We start from the raw sequence: 10,273 nt of genomic DNA on the forward strand, positions 1-10,273 counted from the left end.
CCTTTCATTAACTGTGCTCCGGTGTGAGGCGAAGCGACGAAAGGTGGTTTCAAGAATCCTCGGCATTCTGAAGGTCAGTGTGCTTTTCTATGCGAAGGGTTTGTAATTAGTTTTAGGGGATATTAGCTAGCATTCTTGTTAATATACTCATAACAACTGTCCTATATGTAACCGTTGGTGTCTTGCCCTGAAAGAGAATCTGTATTGTTTACTTGGTGTACTGGAGAAGAAAAAGACATATTTTCCGCAGTGGAGTAAAAAGAAGATAAGTAAAAACAAACAATAACACAAGATAAAGATCATGAACTTAGATAAACTTTTGGCGCCATCCTATTTCAACAACTACGGGAAAGTAGATCCTTCAGATAAAAAAGGGTTGAAATTGTCCGTATTGTGGCAGTGTCACTGTATGCGGTCAGGGTTTTGAATGCAAATATTTTATTTATTGAATATATCGTCACTGTATACGGCCTGTGGTTCTAGTGTCAGAAGAATGCATGACAAGTTGTATTGGGTGTCACATAGGTGTGGAAATAAGGTTTTGACTTTGTGACTGTTGTTTTGCTTTCGCACTTGTCTGTCGACATGACTGGTGACACGAAAATGTGGCAAAGCAAACTTTTAAAACGGAGTGTTGTTCTTTCGCGTTATCTCGATAACATAAAACACCATTGGATCAAACCAACGGCTAGACCTGAACTAAACCTGAATTTCTTACCTTATTTTGCAGAGTCTTAAGCATGGTGCGGTGGTAGCGCTGACGGTAGCGCTGGTGGTAGCGCTAGCTACCTTTGACGTTCAGCATGGACGATTTTGATCTGGACAGTCTTTTGGAGTCTTTTGCCACTGGCGACTTGCCAACGTTAGACACAGACTATGGCTACAACATATCGTCTCAAGACATTAATACATACGTAAATAATATCTCGGACAAGGTCTTTCGTAAGTTCTACAACTACGAGACTCTGAAAGTATCTTCAAACGCCCAAATTGCCCTCATTCTCGTCTACGGACTTGCAACATTCCTGTCTCTCGTAGGGAACTCCTGCGTAGTTGTCGTACTGACTTTTGTCTCACAGAAATGGACGGAGCTGAACATTTTCCTAGTGAATCTAGCCATCGCGGACTTGACGATGGCTCTCTTCTGTATTCCCTTCACCTTCACGGAGGTCATGCTACAGGACTGGATGTTCGGGGAGACCATGTGTCCTGTAGTCAGGTTCACTCAAGTCCTGTCCGTATCAGTCAGCATCTACATCCTGCTGGCTATAGGGATAGATAGATACTACGCAGTAGTTCATCCCTTGAAGATACGGGTGACCCGCTCCCGGGCTAAGATGGTCGTGGTGGTGATTTGGATCGTGTCCACAGCTCTGGCCTCAGTACAACTCGCTGTTTCTCGGACCTATCCCTACTTCTGGGACGGTCTGGTCTACGAAAGATGCGACGAGATCAAGTGGCCCAACACCAAGTGGCAGTTGGTGTACACGCTGTCGCTCCTCGGGGTGACCTACGTGATTCCGCTCATCCTGCTGTGCGGGGCCTACATCGGCATCGGGCTGAAGATGTGGGGGAGGCGGGCGCCGGGCAACTCCAACCGGCGGTGGGACCAGCAACACGAGCGAACAAAGAAAAAGGTAAGGTACACGTGTCCAAATTTATCTTGTCTTTGTTATGTGGTCAGGGGCCGGTCACACAATTCGTCCCATCGTCGTACGGTCGTCGTACGACCATGCATTCCTTGAAACGTGGTGCATCTGCCGCATAGAATTCATCTGTTTTGTTACGGGATAGGCTCTCTAATACATTTAATAGTTGTTGCCATATATTGCACCATCTACAAATGTCGTGCAATAAAGTTCTCTATATCCCTTTGCACTAAAAATTGTACAACATCAAAATCGCACAACTGTATACAATTAATCTGACCCCGTCATTAAATGCAGGACTGCATCAACTATTAATCTCCATCCAATCACTACAGCTCTCTGTAACAAGCTAGGACAAGTATTCGTGGCGATGCAACAAGACGATAATAGAAAGATACTTCACAGAAAATAACGCATTGGATTCACCACTCTTCTCCCCGCCGGCAAGACGCCTCCACCAACACGTAAAACTCCCGAGAGATAAAGAAAACGCGCGACAGGTTTCTTATCCATTACTTTGAAAAACTATGGGGCGATCATACATTTTCTTGTCATGAGTACTAAAAGGTTATAGTCCATCATCTAATCCTGGTTATCACATAATACAGCCGGTGAAAATTACCACCTGTGAGCTATGAGCAGCTAAGGGGTGCAAGAAAGCTGTATCTCAACTGTTTCTGGCAAAACAAACTAATGAATAGTATTACTTTTTCTTCTACATTACTTTTGTCTTATCTTTGGTCTCAGAATGCTCGTTGTATTCAAAGTGCAGGGTGGAAGAGACAGTTTTTAAATTTTTCATTGTGTAATTTTCTCTACTAAGGTGATTTGTCTACCGTTGCATGTTGGAAATAGCGGCGCGAACAAGCTATTTAGATTTACATTAAGTTTCCGCATATTTTTCATTGATATAAACATTCAGTGTCTGTCTCCGTTGGCTGGATACTTCGTCAATGTCCCTGTTGTATATCTAATACGGTATGCGTTTTGGTGTTCTCAACGATTTGTCATGGAAAAACTTTGAGTACTTTCTTGTGCCGATTAATTTGTTGCCAAACTTGTGTTAATGGACGACGCATACAAAATTGCGAACATAGAAAATGTTATTTCCTGCCAAAACTCCCTACGGCTTAGCCATCGTTTAAGTGGTCTAGAAAGGATACTTTAATAGTTATACCACAATCGTATATTCAATAAACACTGGGACGCGGTTGTTCAACTTTGCAAAATGAAAAGTGTGGCTCCTCCGTGGTTTTTGTAGACACCCCTGGGGTATGTGTGACGCACTCGCGTATCCCCCTTTCACGACTCGTAATCAGTTTTCTAAAACCGTGGGCGCGGCGCGTGCCCTGGGGATTTTGTCTTTGTAGGAATGGCAGAAGACCACCTTAACCTTAGCAGTGCTCACCGTAGTTAAGCATGAGGAAGGAGAAATACAACCTCGACCTTTACGATTTGTAAGGCTGTGTTAGGTTAGGGGTTTTATAAGCATTTGTTTCCCGCGCTACCAAGGCCAATGGTCTCTGGAACAAACGTTGTTACTACGCGGCAGACTTAACCTCTCATCAGATTTAAGGGTACAAATCGCATTTCCAGTGTCGTTAGGTTGACATTTGTAACAAGGACATGGAACCAGAAAAACGTCACGTTTGCCTTCCAACATCTGCTTGGAAAGGGCGGCCGCGCCAGAGAGAGAGAGAGAGAGAGAGAGAGTACCGGAATAGATGGAGGGTGTGCTTTAGTAAAAAGTGGGCCTTATTGCATTTGGCGTCCGAAGACAATAATCTGCACTTGGCGGGTTGAAAAGTTACGGCGCTGCATAAAGGTAAACCTAATAACAGTGCAGCCACAGGTGTGACCATGAGACGCAAAGTGGTTTCCTTAATCCAATTGGAAACCATTTAGATTTTCTCGACATTCCGGTATGAGGAAAGAAACCAGACGTCTTTTTCCGCTAACAGCTTCTCTGTCTGATTAGGTTTCTTGAAGTGACTCTTTTCTTCCTGGAGACGGCAGGACCTGACTTACATTTCTTTCTAAGTTAATCCTCCATACGGAGTCTGAAATATTGAGTAGATTTTAAATCTGAATAGACCCGTCTTTTCATCAGGTCTTTGATTTAGATTCGATCCCCTCGACGTGATTGCGATAAAGGTGCCCAAATTTCAGCGACTACTCCCACGCTAAGCCATGTTAGCATTTTCCCCATCTCGTGCAAAGGTAAGGATTGATATAATACAGGCAGAATGGATTGCTTTTAACGGGTCGCTAGCGCCAGTAAAGACGTCAATTGACGTTAACAGTTTGGTAAATGACCAGAGGTTCACAAGTTGGCTATTCATGAGTAGATTCATCAGGTTGGTACGTCAATAAATATAGAGCCTCTTTTTACACAACCACTGCTTTATTTCCTCCGACGCTGTGGTACAGTTTGAACCAGTCAGAATTGAGTTAGGTGACAGACGGTCACCGAAAAGTCGGTGGAAATTACGCAGCAGCAATTGTGTAAAAAGAGTCATTTAATTCAGCATTGTTCACGTTTTGTTTGACATTACGAAATGCATTTGGTTGCCATAAGTCCGCGCTATTTGAATAGGCCATCTTATATACTTGAGTGTATAGGAAACGGGCGAACATAATCTTCGCACAACAAATTTTCTACATTTGTTAGCAAGCATGAAACATAGAAATCACTCAATTTTCCTTTACATTGAAATACAGATATTCTAAAACATTAGAAATATTACCTAAAACTCTTCAAAAGAGGCTTGGTCAGTTTTTCAAGAAAGTCGCTGAGAATACTGATCACGTGGCAAATGATTCTCAGCCTGCTGCGATCCTTGCAGGGTCCAATAAAGGAGATAAAGTCTCTTGAATATTTAGAATATAAATCAATCATCAATTATATTAATTTTGGACAGGATCAAGTCTTTAAGATCAAATGTGCCCTCAAGTTATTTCATAGTCAGGACCATGTCGGTGTCTACTTTTCATGACTTAGCCACGATATCGTTAAGTACATGATGGAACCCTGTGGGCAGTTTGATGTAATGGCAGCTAATGTAGGGACCATTAAGGGTACATCAGTCATCGTCAATACAATCCCCCCTTAAGACAGTAGTTCTATGGTCGTTAGAGGCTGTTCCCATTTATAGGCTTGATTCATTAGAGCAAACGAAACTGTTTGAAGAATAGACTTGTGAGACGATTTGGTCCTGGATTGTTTAAAGAAAGACGATTCTGTCGTCAGATAGGTGAATGTATGATTACAGAGGTGGATAGCGAACTTTTTTATATTTTGGGTTATTTTGTTTTTTGTCAACGATACTGCTTAGATACATTAATTAATTGATCTTTTCCACGCGAGCTCGCAGGAGTTACCTAGATTCCTATTAAATTACCAACCGTACAGCAATGGTATAATCAGTTTGATTGGGTAAGATAACTTGATTGCAAATTTGTGCCCGAGGGCTAACTGCAGACAAAACCAAACAATGGTATAACGGGAATATGAAAAACATAGACAAATGAAAGATGAACATACCTATTTTTAATTCGTAACATGATGCACAGATCGCTCATACTAAAGGTATTGTAGCGCAACAAGAATCATATTAAGGGAGCACCAATGAAGATCAGAATTCTGTACGCGTGACGTTTTCAATGTAGCGCAATACTCAAAAGCGTACATGGCCTTTCTCTCGAAATGACTCTCCTCTCTCTTTACTAAATGATTTCCGTTGCATTTGTATGTTAGAAGAATGAAAATGAATGTCCATAGATGCAAGATTCAAAGGAATCAAAGAGGCATGAGATTCACAGCTGTTCCTCACGAATAAAAACAGGATATGATGCACTAAAACTCCTGTTGATAGACTGGCCTATTTTAGAATGATTGTGTTTATTCTATCTAACCCCAATAATTTCACCATTTGTTTCGTTTTATTACGTTTTATGTCACATCTTTCATTCAGTTCAATTCTATTCTGCCTTCTTTTCTTTCATTTTTGTGTTGTTTAATTTCATTTCCTTGTAATTAACGCCGTTTGATCTGGTTTTGAGTAACTTTTCGTAACGAGCATATCCTGTGAAATACGACTGTGCTGCGTCTTCGTATCAATGAATCATAGACAAAGACCAACACCATTTGTGCTGAATGGATACATGACTCGATACATGGCGTATGTGAACGTCTACGAATAGAGTTGCTCTTGAACTAATCCCCCGGTTTCATCCCATTCTTACCACATCCTGATTACCAAGGATCATGCTGTTGTTAACGTGTAACGAGTAATCCCAGTAGCGCATTACTCTGTTCCCATATATAACATTTAAATACGTGTATGTAACCAGCCAGTCATGTGGATCTATGCACGGAAATCCTTTATGGCATCACTATGGGTTTGCGATGATTGCATACTCGCATGTGATGGTTGCATTTAAACGCTATGATTATAATATCTCAGTGTATAATAATCTGTAGTTATTAAAAAATGATGAAAACTAATATTTTCTAATTTCTACAGATCATTAGTAGATATCAATTTGCGCAACCGTGGGTTTGTAGTTTTCATCATTATGCACATGCACACGGAAACATAGTTGTATTGCAGTGGTATGTACCAAAGTGCTGTATTTTTTCATTGAATATAATAATATTAGGGGCAATAAAACCTGATAACGTCATCAATATGGCCCAAAAAATCAAATTTAGAATTCTGTCATGCACAACTATCAATATTGATTACGGCTCCATTCTTTCTTAATTTATTAATGAGAAAACAATGGAAGGTAAAAATGCCAATTTAGCCAATCTGAATACCTTTAGTAAAGAAGACGGATATTTGATATTCTCTCTCTTAAAACCGCCAGTTCGCAAAAATGCTTTGACTAAACAACTTATAAACAGGCTTCTTCAATATGTAGCTAATCAGCATTCCTACATTTGTCTCTGCAATTATTTGAACCATTGTCGGATGTTTTTCTCCAGATAAACCCGTTTTGTGCAGCATCTAGGTATATCATCTTTAAAAAGACAGCACAAATACAGTGGGCATTACGCCAAACATTAAATCATAAATACGGCGTCAAATGACATTGGAGGCTAACTTTAAAAAAAGACAAATTCCGGGGTTCGGCGATTCGGTCCTTCACAACTCTCAATCTCCACAACTCTTTGCTCTACTTAGCATTTTAAAATGCCTACGAACATACAGGCAGCATCATAAGAATACCTACCTGTTGGAATGTTGTTTTTGTGAGCACCCCACAGATTACTAAGTTGATTTATAGAGGGACTTGTTTTCTTTAGAATGAAACTTTTCAAAAAGTGATATTGTTGAGACTCACATGAACAGGGGAATGATGAGTTACACATAGCAGACGACTACCTGTGCATCAAAACCTGCAGTAGGTCTCGTACATAGATCGGTTTAACAGACCACCTTATTAAGGTGCACTCTCACCGCACTTAAGTCAAGCTTGCGTCACTGCGGGGTTCGTCCACTGCGTCACTGGTTTGCTTTTGTCTCCTCTTTTTATCCTTCAGATATTTCGTAATACGTAAAAGTAAGACGAATAAATACACAAAATGTGAGAAAACTCGTTCTTTATCTCTGAAATTCGTTGAGAATCTTTCGAATCCCGCAGTGACGCAATTGTGCAATGGAAGTGCACCCTTACGAGGGGCGTTCAATAAGTTATAACTCTGAATCATTTTCCATAGCAGGAGATTAAAGAAACTTGGCACAGTTATTAGCATTTTTCTTCATAGGAACCACCCAGAGACCCAGAGTTATGCATTTCTCCCATCGTTTGATGCAGCTCTGGACACCGTTTTTGTAGGACACCCCAGGTTGGTCCTCCAACAGATGCCTCATCAATGGTAAAAGAGGAACGACCAAGTCTGGGAGCTGTTTCCACAGACTTCCGGCCATGTTTGAATTCAGGATGCCAGCGTTTTACAAGGTCATATGATGGGGCATCATCACCATAAGTTTCTTTCATTTCATCAAAAGTTTCCTTTGGTATGCGTCCTTTCAAATACAAAAACCGGACCACTGCGCGACACTCAACTGGCTCCATTTCACACCTGGTCCATTTCACACCTAACCCAGTTCAAACACCAGTAAATCAGAAACCACAATTAGTTCAGAGCTATTTTCTGCAACATAAACTATAGAGATATGAATCATTACACATGCGAAATTTCCTTTAGATCAGACAACTGGAAGTGGGTCAGAGTTATTACTTATTGAACTCGTACCTCAAGCCTTACCTCAAGCCTTTTTACCTGCGCGCTAGTAATGTGGGGGCTAAGCTAATTTGACTTGATTTGAGTTATAATGCTATATAAACATAGCGTTACAGCCAAAGCTACCAGATTAGCAGAAGGCTATTGCAACTGAACAATATACCATGTACAAAACAAGTGACAAGAATTAAGTACTATGTGCATTTCTATATCGATTATACAAGTTAGGCAAAGAAGAGATTGAATTCATTGCTAACTTAGAAAACGTAATATCTGTGGGGAAAGGCAAGGTAACAAAGCTGTGTAAAGGCTATCCGGCATAATAACTATGTATATACTCAATATACAACGTTGAGAGACTGGCCGTGCCATTCAGTTTCTTCCTTCTAGAGTACTCCAGGCTAGAAACTGTTGCTAATTGTACACACACATCGTGTCTAAGAAAAATAGATTACAAATTATTTTTCATATCAGCAACTCAAATTAAAAGGAATCCATCGTCTTTCTTCTCCGCTACATGTTCATTATGTACGCTATAACAGCAGCTTCGTGTAAGACATCCGGAATCCTTTGATGCGCAGTGCCAATTAGGCGAGTGGACGTTTTGATGTCACGAAGCCAGTCGAATACGGACAGGTGATCAAAACGTGGCAATGTTCTGCAAATGATGTTGACAGGTACGTGTTTTGACAGTTCGAGGACTTCTGATAGCGAGTAACATTTTTTAAGTATATATCACCAAATAGGTCATTTGGAAGACTTTAATGAAGTTGCAGAAGTGGCGCTGACACATTAGAACTGTTAAAAAGTCGAAGACGCCCGGGGCCCTATTTATCAAATTAAACATATAACTTCGTACAACTAAGACGCACTGAATAAGATTTTACCATGCCCTACAGCATGCGTAAAGGTTCCATTTTTACTCTATTGAAGATATACAACATTTACGTGTTGATATTAAGTGCGCTTATAGAACGGGCTTTGATGAATACCTTAGTATGATTCTTAATGTATCGTGGCATTTTTAAAAAGTTTTGAGTTAGTAAATGAACAATTTTTTTTTCATAAGTTGGAATAAAAAGTCATAAATTGCCGTGATATCAACCAGGGTTCAGTTGGAATATAAGAACCAGTGAGAGCATCCAGCTGGCGTGACAAATTCAAATAGACCCGCATTACTCTTCATATTCCTGCAGAAAAGCGGGTAATCCAGGCTGCCTCGGGGTTCTACCCGCATCTACAGCGCGCAAATGAAGTCATTCCACTACCAAACACTATCTAGATGAATTCCCCTGAACGTAAAAGCAAGGTCGTAAACTGTTGTAGGATATGGACGTATATGCACCTTTAGGCAGATATCGGTCCACAGTTGTATACGACTGTGTTGACGTCAAAAGGTGTTTGTAGATGCGATTAAGCGGAATCAGACTTGTCAGTGGCGTCTACAGGCTGAGTGGCTTTGCTAGCGGACAGGGGATTGAGAGGGCACGGGTTCGGTTCCCGGAATTCCAGACCAGACATGGCAACCTGGGAATAGCACCTCACCTAACTTCAGTTGGGGAGGGAAATGGGAGTGGGAAGAGGGGGAGGTGTCCTAGAGACAGTGGGTACCAATCACTGCCCCTACGGCCTCACAAAGGCTATGGTGTGACAAAAAGTCCATTTTGACTTAACAACACCAGTCCATAAAATGGGCAATGGCAAGGGGCGCCATTTCCAACACGGAAAGTAATAAGTTGCAATGGTGCCCCCGTTTTTTTAATGGTTTCAGCCCAACAGTTTGGTTAGATGTGTTACAAATCAGTGGTTGCTAGGAGACTATCGTGCACGTTATTATATCAACGGAAATTACGAGAAAGAAGGAACTGTATTTGACAAAAAAAGAAAAGCATGTAGGGACCCTGATAGGTTCTACCAACGTCTACATTGATGGCCGTTTTTCGTGGTTCAGAGGTGCATAATTACCTTTAGTAGAGTATATAACTACATGAGGGTTTAATCGGCATAGAGATAATATACTTTAGAAGTGTATAATCACCTTTATTTGAGACTATAACTACATGTACATAGAACTGTAGTTATGTAGATGCCATACTTTTACCTCGTACAATTGTTGTGCCATAAAGTTATTACTATTATTATTATGCTACGCCAAACAACAGCTCTGACGGTTGAACTAAGATAGTTAAGTAGCTAACTTTGTGTTGGTGGCATATAGCTGCAAAGAGATGTATCGCATACACATCAAAGTTCACGGTTTCTTTCATTATTCATGTACGAAGTAGGAAGGAATGGGTTCTACGGGATTGCTTTGATTGCGTGTGCAAACAGTTGCCTTGAACTTGATTATCTCCTATGCGACTAGAGACAT

General features: G+C 40.8%; 1 protein-coding gene across 2 annotated transcripts in view; it reads left to right on the plus strand.

Moving 5' to 3' along the window:
* The window catches only part of LOC118412699 (QRFP-like peptide receptor), a 31,079-nt gene that overhangs the window by 993 nt on the left and 19,813 nt on the right, over positions 1 to 10,273 (plus strand). The window contains exons 1-2 of one of the 2 annotated variants that reach the window (XM_035815723.1): positions 1 to 73; positions 731 to 1,637. In XM_035815723.1, the coding sequence (XP_035671616.1) occupies positions 804 to 1,637 (834 nt within the window). In that variant the 5' untranslated portion in view covers positions 1 to 73; positions 731 to 803. The remainder of the gene's footprint in view (positions 74 to 730; positions 1,638 to 10,273) is intronic. The other variant, XM_035815722.1, reaches the window with a different exon arrangement.

The sequence above is a fragment of the Branchiostoma floridae genome, chromosome 3 (assembly GCF_000003815.2).
Source record: "Branchiostoma floridae strain S238N-H82 chromosome 3, Bfl_VNyyK, whole genome shotgun sequence".
Lineage (NCBI taxonomy): Eukaryota > Metazoa > Chordata > Leptocardii > Amphioxiformes > Branchiostomatidae > Branchiostoma > Branchiostoma floridae.